This window comes from Siphateles boraxobius, unplaced genomic scaffold, assembly GCF_051911475.1.
Source record: "Siphateles boraxobius isolate OS27281-9 unplaced genomic scaffold, OSU_SipBor_1 233, whole genome shotgun sequence".
In the NCBI taxonomy this organism is placed as follows: Eukaryota; Metazoa; Chordata; class Actinopteri; order Cypriniformes; family Leuciscidae; genus Siphateles; species Siphateles boraxobius.
Genome location: NW_027508848.1, coordinates 138,078 through 160,000, shown reverse-complemented (window position 1 = coordinate 160,000; position 21,923 = coordinate 138,078). Strand labels below are relative to the sequence as shown.

General features: G+C 35.5%; 1 protein-coding gene across 3 annotated transcripts in view; it reads left to right on the top strand.

Annotated features, from left to right (window-relative positions):
- Positions 1-21,923, top strand: part of LOC143748436 (eIF-2-alpha kinase GCN2-like) — an 82,581-nt gene that overhangs the window by 41,718 nt on the left and 18,940 nt on the right. For all 3 annotated transcript variants that reach the window (XM_077240482.1, XM_077240481.1, XM_077240483.1), the window contains exons 23-34: positions 1,932-2,053; positions 2,149-2,198; positions 2,958-3,126; positions 5,085-5,201; positions 7,998-8,063; positions 10,597-10,770; positions 11,721-11,855; positions 12,345-12,452; positions 12,993-13,121; positions 18,078-18,164; positions 18,844-18,953; positions 19,784-19,842. In XM_077240482.1, the coding sequence (XP_077096597.1) occupies positions 1,932-2,053; positions 2,149-2,198; positions 2,958-3,126; positions 5,085-5,201; positions 7,998-8,063; positions 10,597-10,770; positions 11,721-11,855; positions 12,345-12,452; positions 12,993-13,121; positions 18,078-18,164; positions 18,844-18,953; positions 19,784-19,842 (1,326 nt within the window). The remainder of the gene's footprint in view (positions 1-1,931; positions 2,054-2,148; positions 2,199-2,957; positions 3,127-5,084; positions 5,202-7,997; positions 8,064-10,596; positions 10,771-11,720; positions 11,856-12,344; positions 12,453-12,992; positions 13,122-18,077; positions 18,165-18,843; positions 18,954-19,783; positions 19,843-21,923) is intronic.

Genomic DNA, 21,923 nt, shown 5'->3' with positions numbered 1-21,923 from the left:
GAATGGTCAGTTGACGAATTTATGTTGCTGATGTGGAGTTAACTATCTTTAATTAGCATATTCTGTCATGACGATCTATAAATCGCTCGTATAGGAACTATTGTGAGATGCACACAGAGTGACACTATTGCATGTGAAAATGATGCTAAAGTTTGAGCTGACTCACAAATACACTCTTATACAACAACTTTTCCTCTTCTCAACATGGACTGCGTGTTCCGGGGGCGGGGCTTATGTACATTTTAGGGTTGCTGATGTCACTAACCCGGGAGGAATATTGTGTAGTCCCAACCAGCCGTTTGTTGTAGTCCTTTTCTTTAAAAGCAAATATCTCCCTTTGCTTTGAACTTTGAGCGTTGTAACTTTGCAGATGTTGTTTATGCTCAAACAGCAACATTATACACTAACTAAAGTTAGAAAAGTGAAATCATACTTTACCACCCCTTTAAATGTCAGCTCAGAATTCATGATCATGACAGGCGTTCTCTGATAGTAAAATCACAGTAACACACAGCCTCTGGTGTTTTACTGCTGTCCTAAACCAGAATAAGTTATTCTCGCTCTTTAATCTGAATAAACCTGATGTAAAGTGCAGACGTTTACTTCTGCTCCAGTGGCAGTGAAACGTGCTCATAACTCTTTTATTAGGAGTGTTGTGTGTAGGATTAGTGTGGTTGTGTGTCCGCCGAAGGTGTTGTGTGTTTATTGTCTGTAAATGCAGCACATATGAGGGTCAAAGGATGAAATGCTGCGTTTATGAGCTCAATAAATATCAGAGGAAAACATGTCTGGTATTGTTTGTGTTCATGCTGAATTATAAAGTTGGTATATTGTGGCGCTGAAGGGAAGTAAAGATATGTTTTCTAATATCCTGTTAATACAAACGGCATATTTTGTTTTATGCTTGTTTGTTTTGGTGATTGCGTAACAATATATGTCTGTAAACATCAGGGCTGAAGAGACTTTGAAACTAAAACTTTCCCAGATACTCTTCATTTAAAGTAGTGAAACTTTTGCTAAAGAAATGCTGAACTGCAAGAAACTGCTTTGATCTTATTTAAAGACACAGTACATACTTTAAAGAAATATTATTCTGCGACAGAAACGGTGTGGATCTCATTTCATTTGACAGCGTCAACCCTAAACACATTTACACCAAATAAAACAAAAAAACTTAAAGATAAACGGTAGTTTTTAAACGAAATATTTGGCTGAAAATGTTGTAAAAGACATGAAACTCTACTGAATCAAATGGATTTCTGAATAAATTTTTTTTGCTTTCTAAATGATCCAGTTTCCTAAACAGAATCATGTTAGTCATTCAATCAACAACTCTGGTAACATTTTGCAAAAGTAGTTGGATATTACACTACAAAGTATGGAAACTATTAAGAGAATCAAATGATTCTGTGATTCTTTTTACTGAATGATTCAATTTGCTGAAACTGAATCATGATGTTAGTTAATTAAAAACACTGTTATTTTTTTCAAAATTAGCTGGCTACTAATCTACAAAGTATGGACTTCCCAGAACACTATTGACCAATGAATCAAATGAATAATTTGATGACTTGTTTGAACGTGTTCGTTGAAATTATCTTTCTGAATGATCCAATTTGCTGAACTGAACCATTTTGGTACACTGGTAACATTTTGCAAATGTAGTTTGCAACTACACTACAAAGTATGGACTTCTGTGAGCACTATTGATCAGTGAATCAAATAAATCATTTGGTGAGTCTTTTGAACTGGTTTATTGAAACGCACATTCTGAATGAGCTAAAATGTTCATGTTGTTGCGCTTCTTGCGTTGTTTTTGCCTCTTCACGATGACTCGCTTGCTTTAGTGCTCATTTGTAAGTCGCTTTGGACAAAGGCGTCTGCTAAAAGACTATATGTGAATGTGATTGTTGATGCTGTGCGTCTGTCAGGTGCGGTTCGCCTCCAGACGCCGCTGCTCTTGCCCAGGAACAGGCGTCTGTATGAAGGCTGTGAGACGGCGTGTTTCATGGATCACAGTGGCATGCTGGTGTCTCTGCCGTATGATCTGAGAGTGAGCATCAGCAATCAATAACACTCGCATTAATATGCAGAAAAATGATCTGAATCAAGTTTTTAAAGCTTCTCTCTCTCTTTTTCTCTCATCAGCTGGCGTTTGCCAGATTTGTGGCCAGAAACAACATTACAAATCTCAAAAGGTACTTTGTGTTTCGTTAATTATTGTCTTGAAATTCACACTTACGATATTTTTGATCTATTGTTGTATATAGCATGTAGTAGACTCATTAAAAGTCTGTTAGTTATGATTTTTTGTTTGTTTTTGAGTCACTTCTGCTCATCAAGGCTGCATTTATTAACTAAATGCAGTAAAAACAGTGAAATATTATTCCAAAGTAAATCAGCTGTTTTCTATGTGAATATATAGTAAACTGTAATTTATTCCTGTGATCAAAGCTGAATTTTTAGCATCATTACTCTAGCCTTCAGTGTCACATTAATATGATGATTTGTTTTATGATATATTAACATTTAAAAGTTTAGAGTAAGTCAGGTCTTTTAAAAAAAATTGAAATTAATACTTTTATTCATCAAGGAAGCATTAAATTGATCAAAAGTGGCAGTAAAGACATTTATAATGTTACAAAAGATTTATATTTCAAATAAATTCTGTTCTTTTGGACTTTCTATTTATCAAAAAACCTGACAAATAATAATATTTCCACAAAAATATGACTGTTTTCAACACTGATAATAATGACAAATGTTTCTTGAGCATCAAATCATATAGAAATCATATATTCAGATAGAAAACAGCTATTTACATTGTAAAAATATAATAAAAATGATGTATTTTCGATCAAGTAAATGCAGCCTTGGTGAACAGGAGAGACATGAGCAAACCATTGATCAGCTGTAGTTATTAGTACAGTAAATGTGGTGTGTGTGTGTGTGTGCAGGTACAGTATTGAGCGTGTGTACCGGCCGAGGAAGCTGGATCGAGCTCATCCCAGAGAACTGCTGGAGTGTGCGTTCGACATCATCATTCCCATCAGCACCAGTCTGATGCCGGACGCCGAGGCCATTTACACCGTCTCTGAGGTCATACAGGAGTTCAGCGCGCTACAGGTACAGTAACAGTTCATCTACAGATTACAGTAACAGAGGTCCTCTACAGGTTACAGTAACATAGTTCATCTACAGGTTACAGTAACAGAGTTCATCTACAGGTTACAGTAACAGAGTTCATCTACAGGTTACAGTAACAGAGTTCATCTACAGGTTACAGTAACAGTTGATCTACAGGTTACAGTAACATAGTTCATCTACAGGTTACAGTAACAGAGTTCATCTACAGGTTACAGTAACAGAGTTCATCTACAGGTTACAGTATCAGAGTTCATCTACAGGTTAAAGTAACAGAGTTCATCTACATGTTACAGTAACAGAGTTCATCTACAGGTTACAGTAACAGAATTCATCTACAGGTTACAGTAACAGAGTTCATCTACAGGTTACAGTAACAGAATTCATCTACAGGTTACAGTAACAGTTCATCTACAGGTACAGTAACAGAGTTCATCTACAAGTACAGTAACAGAGTTCGTCTACAGGTTACAGTAACAGAATTCATCTACAGGTACAGTAACAGAGTTAATCTACAAGTACAGTTACAGAGTTCATCTACAGGTTACAGTAACAGAATTCATCTACAGGTACAGTTACAGAGTTAATCTACAGGTACAGTAACAGAATTCATCTACAGGTACAGTTACAGAGTTCATCTACAGGTACAGTAACAGAGTTCATCTACAGGTACAGTAACAATTCATCTACAGGTACAGTAACAATTCATCTACAGGTTACAGTAACAGTTCATCTACAGGTACAGTAACAGAGTTCATCTACATGTACAGTAACAGTTCATCTACAGGTACAGTAACAGTTCATCTACAGGTACAGTAACAATTCATCTACAGGTACAGTAACAATTCATCTACAGGTTACAGTAACAGTTCATCTACAGGTACAGTAACAGAGTTCATCTACATGTACAGTAACAGTTCATCTACAGGTACAGTAACAGTTCATCTACAGGTTACAGTAACAGTTCATCTACAGGTACAGTAACAGAGTTCATCTACATGTACAGTAACAGTTCATCTACAGGTACAGTAACAGTTCATCTACAGGTACAGTAACAGAGTTCATCTACAGGTACAGTAACACTTCATCTACAGGTACAGTAACAGAGTTCATCTACAGGTACAGTAACAGAGTTCATCTACAGGTACAGTAACAGTTCATCTACAGGTACAGTAACAGTTCATCTACAGGTACAGTAACAGTTCATCTACAGGTTACAGTAACAGAGTTCATCTACAGGTACAGTAACAGTTCATCTACAGGTTACAGTAACAGTTCATCTACAGGTTACAGTAACAGTTCATCTACAGGTACAGTAACAGAGTTCATCTACATGTACAGTAACAGTTCATCTACAGGTACAGTAACAGTTCATCTACAGGTACAGTAACAGAGTTCATCTACAGGTACAGTAACAGTTCATCTACAGGTACAGTAACAGAGTTCATCTACAGGTACAGTAACAGAGTTCATCTACAGGTACAGTAACAGTTCATCTACAGGTACAGTAACAGTTCATCTACAGGTACAGTAACAGTTCATCTACAGGTACACAAGACCACTCAAGTAAGGGCATAATATACATATATACACATATATTCAAACACACACACACACATCTGGATCGAATTTTTTTATCGACATCTTCGATCAATTTAATTAGGTTATATATTTTTTTGCAGATTAGCAGAATTAGTTTTTTTAAAATGCAGGCCTGTGTTGTTACTATATATTATATACTTATTATTATCTATTTTGTATACAAGTTAAATTAAGCGAGAATGTGGTTCTGAATGTTCTGACTACATCTGTGCAGTTTATAGTGTTTAATATATGTCTCATGTCTATATAATGTCTCATGTCTATATAATGTCTCATGTCTATATAATATATGTCTCATGTCTATACGGGTGTGTTTAATAAACTGTGTCTGGTTTTAGGACAGAAACTACACCGTCCACCTGAACCACACGAGTCTCCTGAAGGCCATTCTGCTTCACAGTGGCGTTCCAGAAGATAAACTCACTCAGGCCTCCAACATACTGTGTGATTCCATGGTGAGCAAAACCCACACACACACACACACACACACACACACACACACACACACACACACACACACACACACACACACACACACACACACACACACACAGCAGTGAGATGTGTCTCTGTATGTGTAGTTTCCCATGGGGCTCTGGGTTAAAGTTCAAAGAGCAAAGTGATCAGAGTAAAAAAAGTCTATTAATGAACTTGTTCCTGGACTTTAAAGTGGACTCAAACCTTTTTCTAGTAGTGAAAGTGATAAACCCAAACATTTTAAATATGTCATAATAATAGCAATAAATTATTATAACTAATTATAATCCCGAAGGCAGTAATGTATATTACTATTGTAATGCAACTGCAATGGAAAATAAACAAAAAATATGAATGATAAGTAACATATTTTCTGGAAAATAAGTGAAAAGCATTGCATTGCTAAGGGAATGTATAAGTGTATAAGTCTCATTCAATTATTACTTTCAAAAATACTGTAAAGACAGGTAATTAAAACAAAACATTTAAAAATATTATAAACATGCTTTATAACAAATCCTTTAAATTTAACGGTATTCAGAACAAAGTCAGAAATATAAGTATAAAACATAAATTATAGTGCCGTTCATTATTAACATTAATTCTATTCGCAAACTAAGGCGAAACTAATAATCTTGATCTCATGTTTCTATTTCAATCACCACGAATTCAGATGTTTTGCATGTTAGACGTATAGAATTGGCTTTGGAATAAACTTTAGCATGTTTCAGATGATAAAGTAAATTTTACAATTACATCTAGTAGTAGAATTACAATGTCTTAATTTCTTCACTTGCAAGCGTTAAAACCTTTTGCTTTTATTTTGGTGGAAAAACTGCAGTTTCTGTGGAAGTAGGTTTACAAACTCTTCTCGTTCGCTCAAAGTTTAAGTAATTAATGGGAAACTGTAAACGAAGCAGAAAACACCTGTGGAAATATATGCATGAAACTGAGTTGAAGAAACAGAATAATCATGTTTTTAATGCAGAACTCATTGAAAATAAGTGGAGTGAACAGAAATGATGAAGTGTGTGTTACTGCTCTTTTACGATGATGTGGTGTGCGTGTGTGTGTGTGTGTGTGTGTCAGGGTGTCCGCGGGTCCTTAAAAAGTCTTAAATTAGATTTTAAAAATGTAAGGCCGTAAAAAGTCTTAATTTTATTTATGAAAGGTCTTAAATTTTCGATGGCAATCTGACTTAGACATATCTAAATGTTTTCCAAATTAAAACTATCTAATTAGCGTACTTTTTTATTTATTATTCGTTCTTTGTGGATTTGCTCGTTCACTTGACATTTCGCGTCACATTCGCGCCAGCATTAGCCTACGTCTGTCTCCTGCACGCGAAACAGCAGCAGAGGAGAAGAAAGCTGGTTACTTTCAGTTCATTTGTAAGTTCATTCTTTATGTGTGTAGTGGTGTGCGATGTGTGTTATCTATTATTATATTGTAATCATTGTTTTACTTTAACTATGTACGAGGGCGCACTGCGAGCTGACATCGCATTGTCTCTCATGCTTGCTTTCACTGCGCGATGTGTCAGTTTTTGTATTTTATATATCATATTGTTATCATACAATATTACATCAGCAAGAAGGCTGTTTTCCATTGCACAATAGCAAATATGATATTTATTTTATATAACAGTTAAATGAACATTGGTGAGTTACATTTTATAAACAATATTGTTTGTTTTCCCATTATTTTGCTGACGAGAATTTCAAAATGAAACCGTAGCAGAGTCTCAATGCAAAATACAGCGATGATTTCTTGACTGAAATCCGCGTTTTGAGCGAATAATTTTAACGATTCAATAAACAATCACTTGCACTTCCTGAAAGAATCAGCCGTTTGAACAAATCGGTTGAATGAATGACTCCCTGAGACTTGCCGCTGCCTACTGGCGGGTTTAGTTTCACATTTGAAGTACCCTGTGAATAAAATGTTACAATTAGAAATCAGTTCATATTTAAATATTGAATTAAGAATTAAAAAATTTAAAGAATTTAATATCTCATAGCTTTATTTATCCAATTATAAATGGTGTGTAAATATATTAATGCCAGTTCGGATGCGTCTTTGTCTCCTCTGCACTGCAAAGATGGATTTTGATTTAATGATTTAATTTAACTGGTAATAGTGGTATCGTGTTATTATTTTAATATAATTAAATTTGAATGTTAGAATTTGACATAGCAGGTGATGCATAACTCGAAGTACAAAAAAAAAGAAGTCCGTATATGGGTGAAAATGCCCCTGGAACACAATTTAAGGTTGCAAATATTGTCCTTTAATAAAAAATGTTAATTTCTTTCACTGCTGTGAACTGAGCACTGCATAGAATATGAAAAATATGAATATCTTTGTGAGTCAGCTGTCAACAACAGGCCTAAACCAGCCATGGTACCAGTACACAAACACAATCAGTAAAATATCATCTAATTATCATCAACAAAACTTTGAAAATATTGAGACATATTTTTGTCAATATTACGCACCCCTAATGTAAGGTATTAATTTTGATTTCTTCAGGTCTTAAAAAGCCTTAAATTTGACTTTAAAAAGTGTGCAGATACCCTGGTGTGTGTGTGTGTGTGTGTGTGTGTGTGTGTGTGTGTGTGTGTGTGTGTGTGTGTGTGTGTGTGTGTGTGTGTGTGTGTGTGTGTGTGTGTGTGTGTGTGTGTGTGTGTGTAGCGTCTCTTACACTGGGTTCACATGAGCTTTTGTTGTTATGTAACCCGGAATATATTTCTATCTCTCTCTTTCACACACAGAGTGAGAAACTGACTAAACGAGAAGTGGAAGCCAAATTCTGTAATCTTTCCCTGTCCAGCAACAGCGTAAGTGTCAGGATTCTCTCTGAAGGTTCAATGATGCTGAAAATTCAGCTTTGATCACAGGAATAAATTACTATATATATATTCACATAGAAAACAGCTTATTTACATTTCAATAATATTTATTCAAATTTTTTTTATCACATAAATGCAGCGTTGGTGAAAAGTAGAGTCTCAAAAACATTAAAAAAAAAATCATAATTAATCCAAACTTTTGACTTTTAAAGGGATAGTTCCCCCAAAAATGTAAATTCTGTCAGTAATTACTCTCCCTCATGCTGTTCAACCCCGTAAGACCTTCGTTTATCTTCAGAACACAAATTAAGATATTTGTGATTAAATCTGAGAGCTGGATCACTCCTCCATAGGCTTCTTCAGGGATTGAAACTTGTTCCCCGAAAAGTTATTAAAGACATCGTTAAAATAGTCCAAGTGACTACAGTGGCTCAATCTTAAGTTTATCAAGCGACGAGAATACTTTTTGTGCGCAAAAAAACAAAAATGACGACTTTATTTCAACTATTCATTTCCTTCTCTGTGGGCCTCGAGTGAGTTCACTAGTGTAATAGCGTAGAGCTTCTGTGTTATACGTCACACGCATCACACACATGACCAGCGTCAGACAATAGTGAGCCTGCGTGTGACGTAGCTCTACGCTATCGCACTACGCTAACTCACTCGAGGCCCACAGAGAAGGAAATGAATAGTTGAAATAAAGTCATTATTTTTGTTTGTTTTTGCGCACAAAAAGTATTCTCGTCGCTTGATAAACTTAAGATTGAGCCACTGTAGTCACTTGGACTATTTTAACGATGTCTTTAATAACTTTTCGGGGAACAAGTTTCAATCCCTTAGAAGCCTATGGAGGAGTGATCCAGCTCTCAGATTTAATCACAAATATCTTAATTCGTGTCCCGAAGATGAACGAAGGTCTTACGGGGTTGAACACCATGAGGGAGAGTAAATACTGACAGAATTATCATTTTTGGGTGAACTAACTCTTTAATGAGTCTACTAAATACAGTACAACAATAGATGCAAAAGAATGTTTACTTGAAGTCTTTATGTATAATGCATTAATGATGTATTCATTAATTAATAAAAATACTATTAATCACAGCCGCAAAAGAACTGAAATGACTTGTGACGTGAGCGTTTTAAAAATGCTCAAAATGTAGCAAGAAACTTTCAAATATATTACCATTTTCTGCAAAAGCAAAATATAATGTTTACATTTTTACTTATTAAGCATTCTTATAATTTTCTTTATTTTTGGAGAAAAAAACAATTTCTTAAATCTCAACTATATATTTGAAATTGATTTGTGCTTACATTTTTTTATTCAGTAATCATTCGTTGCAATGCATTATATCTTTTCATAAATAAATGCATTATAATATTCACAGACTCCTTGTTACATCTCAAATTGCTTGTTTGTCATGTGTTTTAATGCATTCTACTTTCTATAGGAGTGTTCTGTGATTAGATAAGCATTATAACTGAGTTTGCAATTATTCATGAGATCATAAAATGGATTAAAATGTGCATTACAAGGCATAGTTAATGCATAAAAATGCTTGTATAATGCATATAATATAGGCCTGTCACAATCATGAATTTTGACGATTAACAAATAATTGTGATTAATATTGTGATTGTGATTGATTAAATTCTGTTGCAGTGCAAGTTGCAGAAACTTTGAATCGTTTATAATATAATAATAAAAAAGGTAATAAAATAGGCCCATATGATTTACTTCAGTGGTGTGAAAATTGAATAATTTAATTTACTAATCATTTTAATTATATAATGAATTATTTAAATATTTCATATCTACTAGGGATGCACAATATATCGGCCACATTATCGGTATCGGCCGAAATATGTTCATTTGTAATGTTATCGCTATCGGCTCGACAAGAAAAATTAGCCAACATATTAAAGCCGATAAATAATGTATTTTTTCCTTCAGCTGAGATTTTTCAAATGCGAACTGTTCAACATGATGATTTTAAATTGCTTGAAATATGATTGAAATTACTTTAAAAAGGAAAATCCAGTTCAGTGCAAGCAAGTCTGTCCTATCGGCTACATAACATTATAATGAGAACATTATAATTGTGTGTTTGGGACGTGGATTTTAATGGTGAGGCTTGTGTTTTTGTAATCAGGCTCTCAAAATTATATAGAAATTTGGATTAGATTTATCGGCCAATATATCGGATTTAAAACATAAAGAATTATCGGTTATCGGTATCGGCCAAAATGGTCAGATTTTCTGCAGCATCCCTAATCATATCTCATGTATCATATAATATAATGCAGTCTGATTAAACTAAAGTCACATTATTGCACATTTGATGCCAGTTTCTATAAACGCCTTAATTCAGTGGCAATTTAAATTTAAACTGCACTAATATTGCGGTTATCTCAAATATATATATTCACGATCAGACTGCTTGTGATTTAGTGATTTAGAACTAAAACTGGTTGTGATTTAGTGATTTAGAACTAAAACTGGTTGTTTGTGTGTCAGTTACAGACGCTGTATAAGTTCATCGAGCAGAAGGGAAGCTTGCAGGAACTTCTTCCTCTCATGAACTCGCTCACGAAACAGAAGAGTTCAGCTGTGGCTCAGATGGCCAAGCAAGGCCTGAAGGATCTGGAAGAAGTCCTCAACCTCCTCAAGAAACTGGCTGTTAAACTGCAGGTGTGACGGATCTGTGTGTTATCTGATACTCTTCATCTTCTGGACCAGCTGTCCTTCTATTACTTTAACAGTGTAACAGATATTAACAGTGTCAATGTCCCTAAATTCATCAATTATGAAATAATTTTTTTAATGTTGATTATATTCAGTTCAATAACAGTCAATGTTGCAAAATTCATCAATTACAAAACAATTATTTTAATGTTTATTAAATTCAGTTCAATAACAGTGAATGTTGCAAAGTTCATCAATATGATTTTTTTAATGTTAATTAAATTCAGCTCAATAACATTCAATGTTGCAAAATTCATCAATTATGATTTAAAAAAAATGTTGATTAAATTTAGTTCAACAACAGTCAATGTTGCAAAATTCATCAATAATTTTTTTGTAATGTTGATTAAATTCAGCTCAATAACAGTCAATGTTGCAAAATTCATCAATTACAAAACAATTATTTTAATGTTTATTAAATTCAGCTCAATAACAGTGAATGTTGCAAAATTCATCAATTATGAAATCATTTTTTAAATGTTGATTATATTCAGTTCAATAAGTCATTGTCACAAAATTCATCAATTGTGATTTTTTTTTATGTTGATTAAATTTAGTTCAAAAACAGTCGATGTTGCAAAATTCATCAATTATGATTTTTAAAAAAAATGTTGATTAAATTTAGTTCAATAACAGTCAATGTTGCAAAATTCATCAATTATGATTTTTTTTTAAAAGTTGATTACATTTTGTTCAATAACAATGTTGCAAAATTCATCAACTATGATTTTTTTAATGTTGATTAAATTCAGTTCAATAACAGTCAACGTTGCAAAATTACTCAATTCTGATTTGAAACTGCAGGTGTGACGCTCTGTCTGTGTAATATCCGATATTCTTCATCTTCTGGATCAGTTGTCCTCTTCATCTGAATGTGTGTGTTGTGTGTTTTGAAGGTTGTGGTGAATCTGGGTTTGGTCTATAAGGTCCAGCATCACTGCGGGGTCATTTTCCAGTTTGTGGCGTTCATCAGGAAACGGAAACGCACCGTCCCGGATATCTTGGCAGCAGGCGGACGCTACGATCATCTGGTAACACCAGCACAACTGCACAAAACTGAGCGACATTTAAATCTCTTAATTGTCTCTATATTTCTTTTGTTTTTCTGCTCTATATTTCCCTCTATATTTTTTATTTTATTATTTTATGTTAATTTTTTATTATTATTTTATATTTTATTTATTTGCCCTATATTGTATTATTATTTTTTAAAAATGCCCTGTTTCCTATATTTCATAAAATTTTATTATTATTATTATTATTATTTAGTTAATGTTGCAAAATTCAGCAATTCTGAAAAAAAATTTGTTGATTAAATTCAGTTTAATAACAGTCAATGTCACAAAATTCATCAATTATGTAACACATTTTCAATGTTGATTCGATTAAATAACAGTGTCAATGTTGCAAAATTCAAACAAATTGAAACAAATTGAAACAAATTGTAATTCCTCTGTAAAGCAGCTCAACAGAAGACAATAGTGTCATTATTCTGATCAAGTGTTTTTACTGATTTTCAGATCATGGAGTTTCATGGGCCGACGGTGTCGAGTCCGGTCCCGTCAGCGGTCGGCGCCAGCGTCGCTCTGGATAAGATCTGCTCTGCTGTGGCTAATATGGAGGAACCAGTGAGTGTGTGTGTGTGTGTGTGTGTGTGTGTGTCTTCTCCCCTTTGAAGGCCTCCTTCCCTTCACCTCTGCACAGATAAACGTTGGCAATATGATTCCGGTTTGCATGGATATGCGCAAGTGACAAAAAAAATTCTGTATTATGAATTTTTAATGCCAGACAAGTAATTTGTTGATGTCACTTTGTAAAGAAAGTGACATCACTTTTTTTGGCGTTGCTCATTATCATTTAAAGGGACATGAACCGAAACGGGTCGCTGTGAACAGAGCTGTTTTTGAGGAGGTAAACGGTTGTTTTACACAATCATTGAGGAATTTTAACCAAAGTATGTTACAAACTTTACATGAAGAACCTAAAGAATCACAGCAACTTGTGCAAAATGGGCATCCGACGAGCCCTTTAAAAGCACTATATAAATGAAGGTGACTTGACTTGACAGTGTGTGTGTGTGTGTGTGTGTGTGTGTGTGTGTGTGTGTGTGTGTGTGTGTGTGTGTGTGTGTGTGTGTGTGTGTGTGTGTGTGTGTGTGTGTGTGTCAGCCTCCTGTGAGCTCCTGTGATGTTCTGGTGGTCCCCGTGGGTCAGTCCTCCATGAGCAGAGCCGTTAATGTCATTCAGAAACTCTGGGCGGCTGGAGTCTCGTCAGACATCGTCTATGATGTTTCGCAGGTCAGTGTTCATATGATGTTCACATGATGTTTGATGAGCCAAAACACTCACTGTGAAGCCAAAAATGTTGGTCACATGACAAGTTCTGAGTAGATGATTGGTGAACGGTCAGTGTGTTGATGCAGCAGAAATGGGCAAGGAGAGACTTTTGACACTTAAAGAGGTGAAAACATTTTACAAAATATCTCGATTATCTGGGATTTTATCAATAACGGTATTTAAATGATATTTTTCTGAGTGTGTTTATTGTGTCTACCTTGACAGAGACTCCTAAAGTTTTTGATATTCTTCATATTCTGTGTGGTTGTCAGTTCACAGCAGTGACAGAAATCATCTTTTACTATATTTTTAATAGATTTCTACCTTTTATGGGCATTTTTGCCTTTTTCTAACCTAATTAGATGTATGCATCAGGTTTTGTGTCAAATTCTTACATTTAATCAATGAATTTAATTAGTACAGTGATACACAATAGGGCTGTTACCAATCAAATGAAATCAATATCAACAAAACTCATTTCTGCAATGAAGATGAAACACAGAAGCTGCATCTGAAGTTTAGAGGCTTTTACACTGTTTAATGAAGCTCAGAGGGACATGAATGTGTTTAACCTGATGTTACACATGCAGAAATAATGTAAACATAAAAGGCTGAATATTGATATTTGAAAGGATTAAAAAAATTAAAAGATACTTTAAATGTGAAATTAAACCGCCAGTAGGGGGCAGCAAGTCACTGTTAATTAGTGAGTCATTGAGTTTCAACTGATTCATTTAAATCTTAATGACAGAGTCATTGAATCATTCATTCAACTGATTAATTAATTAAGTAACGAAACACTGCCGTGTCACTCAGACGCAAATAGAGAAAAAACAGACAATATTGTGTCTAAAAAGTCACTTAATATTAACTTGTTTATTAAACTGTTGTATAAAATCAATATCACATTTGTAATCATGCTGATATATGGAGAAAAATAATGATCATTAAATTATATAAATATAAAAGACATACACAGATAGAAAAAGATAACCCCATTATCTTGAATATTGACGGCATTATAAATGCATTTTGATAGAATGCATTTAATAAATCACACACTAGTACAACGGAATATATTGTGCGTTCACGTTGAAGATAAAAACGCCCTTGATTTTAGTTTATTAGTGCAGTCTGCATGAGTGTGAGTGCTAATGATCACTGCCGTCTCTCACATGTTCCAGTGCTCGAGTTAACAACACACACAGATCAAATCTCTCTCCACACGCGGTGATGAAGGACATGTGGCCGAAAGCTGTGAGACGTTGCATGATCTTCTAGCTGAGTCCACAAACACACCAGTGGCTTTTAGAGGTCAAAACTCAAGGCTGAACTCAAATCTGATGCGTAATATACAGTTGTTTAACCTGTTCACTGTCACACTGCTTTTTAAACCTAGGTCTCAAATTCATTGAATTGAAACATTTCTGGACATTTATGACTCTTGGTGGTTGGTGGAGTTTATGAAAGTGTTTTTGGGGTTTAGATATTGTTGAACTGTGAATGGTGTGTGTGTGTGTGTGTGTGTGCGAGAGAGAGAGAGAGAGAGAGTGAGTGAGTGTGAGAGCGTGTGTGTGTGTGTGTGAGAGAGAGAGAGTGTGTGTGAGTGTGAGAGTGACTGTGGGAGTGAGTGTGTTTGTGTGTGAGTGAGTGAGTGTGAGAGAGGGAGTCTGAGAGTAAGAGAGAGTGTGTGTGTGTGTGTGTGTGTGAGTGAGTGAGTGTCTGTGTGTGTGTGTGTGTGAGAGAGAGAGAGAGTGTGTGTGTGAGTGTGAGAGTGAGTGTGAGGGTGAGTGTGTTTGTGTGTGAGTGAGTGAGTGTGAGAGAGGGAGTCTGAGAGTAAGAAAGAGAGTGTGTGTGTGTGTGTGTGTGTGTGTGTGTGTGTGTGTGTGTGTGTGTGTGTGTGTGTGTGTGTGTGTGTGTGTGAGAGAGAGAAAGAGAGTGAGTGTGAGAGTGTGTGAGTGAGAGAGAGTGTGTTTGTGTGTGAGAGAGTGAGTGTGAGAGTGATTGTGTGAGTGTGAGAGTGAAAGAAAGAGTGAGAGAGAGTGCGAGAGTGAGTGTGTTTGTGTGTGAGTGTCAGAGGGTGAGTGTGTGTGAGTGTGAGAGTGAGAGAGTGAGTGTGTTTGTGTGTGAGTGTGAGAGGGTGAGTGTGTGTGAGTGTGACAGTGAGAATGTGAGTTTGAGAGAGTGAGTGTGAGAGAGTGAGTGTGAGAGAGTGAGTGTGAGAGAGTGAGTGTGAGAGAGAGAGTGTGTGTGTGAGAGAGAGAGAGAGTGTGTGTGTGTGTGTGTGTGTGTGTGAGAGAGAGTGAGTGTGAGAGTGAGTGTGAGAGTGTGTGTGAGTGTGAGAGTGAGAGAGTGAGTTTGAGAGAGTGAGTGTGAGAGAGTGAGTGTGAGAGAGAGAGTGTGTGTGTGAGAGAGAGAGAGTGTGTGTGTGTGTGTGTGTGTGTGAGAGAGTGAGTGTGAGAGTGAGTGTGAGAGTGTGTGTGAGTGTGAGAGTGAGAGAGTGAGTGCGAGAGAGAGAGAGTGTGAGAGAGTGTGTGTGAGTGTGAGAGTGAGTGAGTGAGTGTGTGAGAGTGAGTGAGTGTGTGAGAGTGAGTGAGTGTGTGTGTGTGTGTGAGAGAGTGAGTGAGTGAGTGTGTGAGAGTGAGTGAGTGTGTGAGAGTGAGTGAGTGAGTGTGAGAGAGTGAGTGAGTGTGTTTGTGTGTGAGAGAGTGAGTGTGAGAGAGTGTGAGAGAGAGAGTGAGTGTGAGAGTGAGAGTGAGTGTGTTTGTGTGTGAGAGAGTGAGTGTGAGAGAGTGTGAGAGAGAGAGTGAGAGTGAGTATGAGAGAGAGTGTGTGTGAGAGAGTAAGTGTGAGAGTGAGAGTGAGTGTGTTTGTGTGTGAGAGAGTGAGTGTGAGAGAGAGTGTGAGAGTGAGTGTGAGTTTGAGAGTGAGTGTGTTTGTGTGTGTGTGAGTGTGAGAGTGAAAGAAAGAGTGAGTGTGAGTGTGTGAGAGAGTGTGAGTGTGTTTGTGTGTGTGTATGAGTGAGTGTGAGAGTGAGTGTGAGATTGAAAGAAAGAGTTAGTGTGAGAGAGAGAGTGTGTGTGAGAGAGTGAGTGTGAGAGTGAGTGTGTTTGTGTGTGTGTGAGTGAGTGTGAGAGTGAAAGAAAGAGTGAGAGAGAGTGTGTGAGAGAGTGAGTGTGTTTGTGTGTGTGAGTGAGTGTGAGAGTGAGTGTGAGAGTGAAAGAAAGAGTGAGAGAGAGAGAGTGTGTGAGAGTGAGTGTGTTTGTGTGTGAGTGAGTGAATGTGAGAGAGTGAGTGTGAGAGTGAAAGAAAGAGTGAGAGAGAGAGAGTGTGAGAGTGAGAGTGAGTGTGAGAGTGAGTGTGAGAGTGGGTTGTGAGTGAGTGTGAGTGTGTGTGTGAGAGAGTGAAAGAAAGAGTGAGAGAGAGAGTGTGAGAGTGAGTGAGTGTGAGAGTGAGTAGGTTTTTCAATGACTCAAATTAGTCTTAACCAGGGTGGGAAATTAACTTTTTTGCCCACCAGCCACAGTGGCTGCTGGATGCCCAATTTTACCAGCCACTTGTATTTTTTACCAGCCACTTTTTCTTGAATTCAAATTTATGAATGAGAACTGTGACTTTGATAACATTGACGTCCATTACAAATATGTCATTCGTTTTATCCATTTAACAATATGAGTTATGCTGCACTCAGGAGCCAATTTAACTGTTTTCCTCCGTGGATGCTCACGGGCGCACGCCCTTTTTTTTTTTTTTTTTTACAAAAAAAGCACTATTTAGCACAAACAGGGCTACCATAATATGTAAGCAACATGTATGTACATGTTTGTATTTTTGAGAGAATTTTATGCATGGTTATTTTACAGTTTATTTTTTAATATTAGTTAAGTCTGTATGACCATAAACGATGGAGTATTTAAATGTATTTTGCTGCTATTTGAAAAAAATCCAGCAAAACGCGCCCACGCGTTTGTCGACCCTAGAGGGTTAACTCGATAATAAAGCCGTAAAGTAGGCTATCTTTCAACTCAGGACAGCACCACTTCTCACAAATACAGATAGGATTGAAGATGAAAAGTTTAACTGAATTGTTTGCATTTTCGGACGACGCATAGGTTCGACAGTAAGCGAACTAAGCGAACCCTCGTTTTCCCTTCGTCATCAATGCGCCACTTGTTCGAAAAGTACATTCACTTTATATTTACTTCGCCCTCAACAGGTTGTACATTCATATACTGCTGACTCCGCGGCGGGCCTCTTAACACCGGGTATATTTTTTTAATTTTCCTTTCGTCTGTACCTCAGCTATATGTGTCATGGTCCGTTCAGGGCCGTGTCCGTAAAGCACAGCGCTGAAAACCAATCAAATTAGTTACTCGACAAAAGTGCATTATTTTTACTTAGCAACAGCATTCTTTGACAAAAGATGTCTAATCCGTTACAAGGAATGTTTTAAGTAGTAACCAATAAAAATATGTTTTACAATTTACCCGCCACTGTGGCTGGTATACAAGGCAAAGTCACTAGGTGCTAATTTCCCACCCTGGTCTTAACCTCATGATTTACAGTCTATAATCATCAGAGCAGTTCCTCACTTCCTGAACCACAAGTCAATATTAATATTATTCTGTTCGACTCAAAACCACAGTCATTAAATTCCTCATGATTTTCATCATTATTACTGGGCCGTACTTGGGCAGATGAAACTTGTATTGATCGTGAAAACACAATGACTTTACAAGAATTTTGACACACTTGTTTTTGTTTTTCTCTCTGTGTGTGTGTGTGTGTGTGTGTGTGTGTGTGTGTGTGTGTGTGTGTGTGTGTGTGTGTGTGTGTGTGTGTGTGTGTGTGTGTGTGTGTGTGTGTGTTAATGTGTGTGTGTAAATGTGTGTGTAAATGTGTGTTTTTGTGCCACAGTCACAAGAAGCTCTTCTGGAACATTGCAGACAAGCTGGAATCACATTCATGGTCCTCGTGTCTGATAAAGAAGGAAATTACCTGAAGGTAAATCACTTCAACACCTGCACTAGCGCTCAAAAACACAATTAATATTTAGTAATATTATCAATTTAACTTCAGATAAGAACAAAACTTGAACTGAATTGATCTGAATAATGAGAGTATTGTCTTCTGTTGAGCTGCTTTACAGCTGAATTTAAATTCGTTTCATCATTGATGAATTTTGCGACATTGACACTCATATTGAACTGAATCAACATTGAAATTTGTTTCATAATTGATGAATTTTGACATTGACACTCTTATTGAACTGAATCAACATTAAAAATTTGTTTCAGAATTGATGAATTTTGCGACATTGACTGTTATTGAACTAAATTTAATCAACATTATATTGTTTATAATTGATGAATTTTGCAACATTGACTGTTATTGAACTAAATTTAATCAACATAAAAAATCATAATCGAATGAATTTTGCGACATTGACTGTTATTGAACTAAATTTAATCAACATAAAAAAAAATCATAATTGTTGAATTTTGCAACATTGACATTTATTGAACTGAATCAAATCAACATTGTTTCATAATTGATTAACTTTACATGAATAAACAGGAAAATAGCAGTGGTAATGTTGTAAAGCTGTATATAAGCACTATAGAAATCTAGAAAAGCACTATAGGAATAAAAGTGCAGTGATTGTCTCTGCTCTTCCCGTCAGGTGAAGTCGTTTGAGAAAGACCGTCAGTCGGAGAAGAGAATTCCCGAGTCGGATCTGGTGGATCACTTCATCCAGAAGAGCCGGATCAAACTCTCCGAGGAGAGGAACCGGTGAGAGACGCCCACCGTAAACAATTTGGCTGTTAAAAAAATGGATTTCTCAATTTTAATCAATTCTCATTTTCATAAATCGATATCTTAAAGCCTAAGACTCGGATCTTTTAATGCTGTTTTCAGTTGACTTCACTAAATAGCTCCTGCCGTTAAATAATCACAATAAGCTTTGTGCTTTGATTCTATCACTTTTATAATGAAATTCAGTCAATAAATGTGTATGTGTGTGTGTGTGTGTGTGTGTGTGTGTGTGTGTGTGTGTGTGTGTGTGTCTTTAATGTGTGTGTGAGAGTTGAACCAATTATCTCTTTCTCTTGACTACTAGTTACAGCAGCAAATAAACATTAATGAACATCAGAAGGTGTTGAAATATTCAGAATAACTTCCTGAAATCAATCATGTCTCATATAATCCATAAATAAGTGTTTCAACCGCCAATAAGACTGATGGAGAACAATAACGTCACATTTAAAGCCATTCAGTGACAATAAACTCCGTAAATAACTCTAGAGAGGAGTGTTTTGATATGCATTATATTACATATTCATTATATTTGAAATTAACAATTTCTTCAATATTTAATGTATGTTTGAATAAATAAGTCATGAAAACAAATTTCCTTGTTCCCTGTATAATTTACAGCCTTAAGACATTTTCTCCTTTAAAAAATTTGACAGACTGTACCTGATATATAAATATATATCCAAATGAATCCATATGGAAATCAAATAGAATTGGGAAATTTGTGTCAATGCCTAGCCCTAGGAAACCATGTTTTAGAGTCCAGAGGAAATATCTCATGTTGTTTTCTCTCGTCTGTCCGTCAGAGAGGTTTCAGAGAGCGTTTCTCTGCAGAATCCCAAGGGATCATCACTGGGAAACTCAGGTAGCAGTAACCTAGTTCATTTATTTATTTACATTTTTCTTCAATCATACAGGTGAAACTTGAAAAATTTGAATATCATGCAAAAGTTATTATTTTGATGATTATGGCTTACAGCTTATGAAAACCCCAAATTCAAAATCTCAGAAAATTAGAATATTACAACAAAATCAATAAAAAAAAAAAAGATTTTAAATACAGAAAAATCGTCCCTCTGAAAAGTATAATCATGCATATGTATATAGTTATATATACTAAATATATTAGTTTCACCTTTTAATTTGGATTACTGAAATACATGAACTGTTGCACGATATTCTCATTTTTTGAGTTTCATCTGTATTCTGTTTTTTTTTTTATCGTTATTGATATTCAATTTTACACTTTTAATGATATTGTTATAATCTATTTTGGGTCTTCTTTCAATTGCTATTTTAATCATTGTCTATTTTTACTCCTGTTTCTTGCCCTTAAAGCACTTTAAACTGCATTGATTTCTTTGGAAAAGTGCAAAATAAATACAAATGTATTGATTGATTCCTTCCTTCATGTAGGGGTTATATGATCAAAATCTAATTTCACTTGATTTCATTTAATTATTTCATCTTTGTTATTAACTATAAGAACAAAGATGCAAATTACAAACAATAGGCGGATACGGTATAAAACAAAATAGAGATTATTTTATTATCTAAATCTACATGAATTTTAAAAAACTTCAAAGGTTTCAATAGTGTTATTATTCAGCTCTATACAGTGAATTCAGTTCAATAACTAGTCCATCGATTATGAAACTAGTTAAATTCAGCTGTAAGCAGCTCAATTCAGTTCAAAGTCATTGATTCATTTCAAATCAAAGTCATTGTACAGTGTCAGAAACTCGTGTCCTCTCAAGGCATTCTGCTTTATTAATTCATTAAAACACAAAAGGGACTCAGTGTAGTGTAGTGTAATGCTTGGCTCTGGCAGATATTACGTTTAAAACCTTGTGAGACATTGAGTTAATCTGAAGTGTTTCCAGCAGATGTTTGAATAAGTCCTCATTTTTTGATTTTTATTTAATTTAATTTAATTATTTTATGTTTGTTATGAACAATAAGAACAGAAATGCTAATTACAAACAATAGGAGAGACACAATATAAGAAAGATAAAAAGCAAAATTTGTAATTAAATCTACTTGAATTCTTATAAACTACAAAAGTTTCAATAGTGTTATTATTCAGCTCTATACAGTTAATTAAGTTCAATAACCAGTCCATCGATTATGAAACTAGTTCAATTCAGCTGTAAGCAGCTCAATTCAGTTCAAAGTCATTGATTCATTTCAAATCAACTATAAGCAGCTCTAGTGTTGTTTTTAAGCTCAATTCAGTTCAACATTGATTCATTTCAAATCAAAGTAATTTGAAAGTTCAGTGTAGTGTAATGCTGTAGTGTAGTGTAATGCTGTAGTGTAATGCTGTAGTGTAATGCTGTAGTGTAATGCTGTAGTGTAATGCTGTAGTGTAGTGTAGTGTAATGCTGTAGTGTAGTGTAATGCTGTAGTGTAGTGTAATACTGTAGTGTAATGCTGTAGTGTAATGCTGTAGTGTAGTGTAATGCTGTAGTGTAATGCTGTAGTGTAATGCTGTAGTGTAATGCTGTAGTGTAGTGTAATGCTGTAGTGTAGTGTAATGCTGTAGTTTAGTGTAATGCTGTAGTGTAGTGTAATGCTGTAGTGTAGTGTAATGCTGTAGTGTAGTGTAAAGCTGTAGTGTAGTGTAATACTGTAGTGTAATGCAGTAGTGTAGTGTAATGCTGTAGTGTAATACTGTAGTGTAGTGAAATGCTGTAGTGTGGTGTAATGCTGTAGTGTAGTGTAATGCTGTAGTGTAATGCTGTAGTGTAGTGTAATACTGTAGTGTAGTGTAATGCTGTAGTGTAGTGTAATGCTGTAGTGTAGTGTAATGCTGTAGTTTAGTGTAATGCTGTAGTGTAGTGTAATGCTGTAGTGTAGTGTAATGCTGTAGTGTAGTGTAAAGCTGTAGTGTAGTGTAATACTGTAGTGTAATGCAGTAGTGTAGTGAAATGCTGTAGTGTGGTG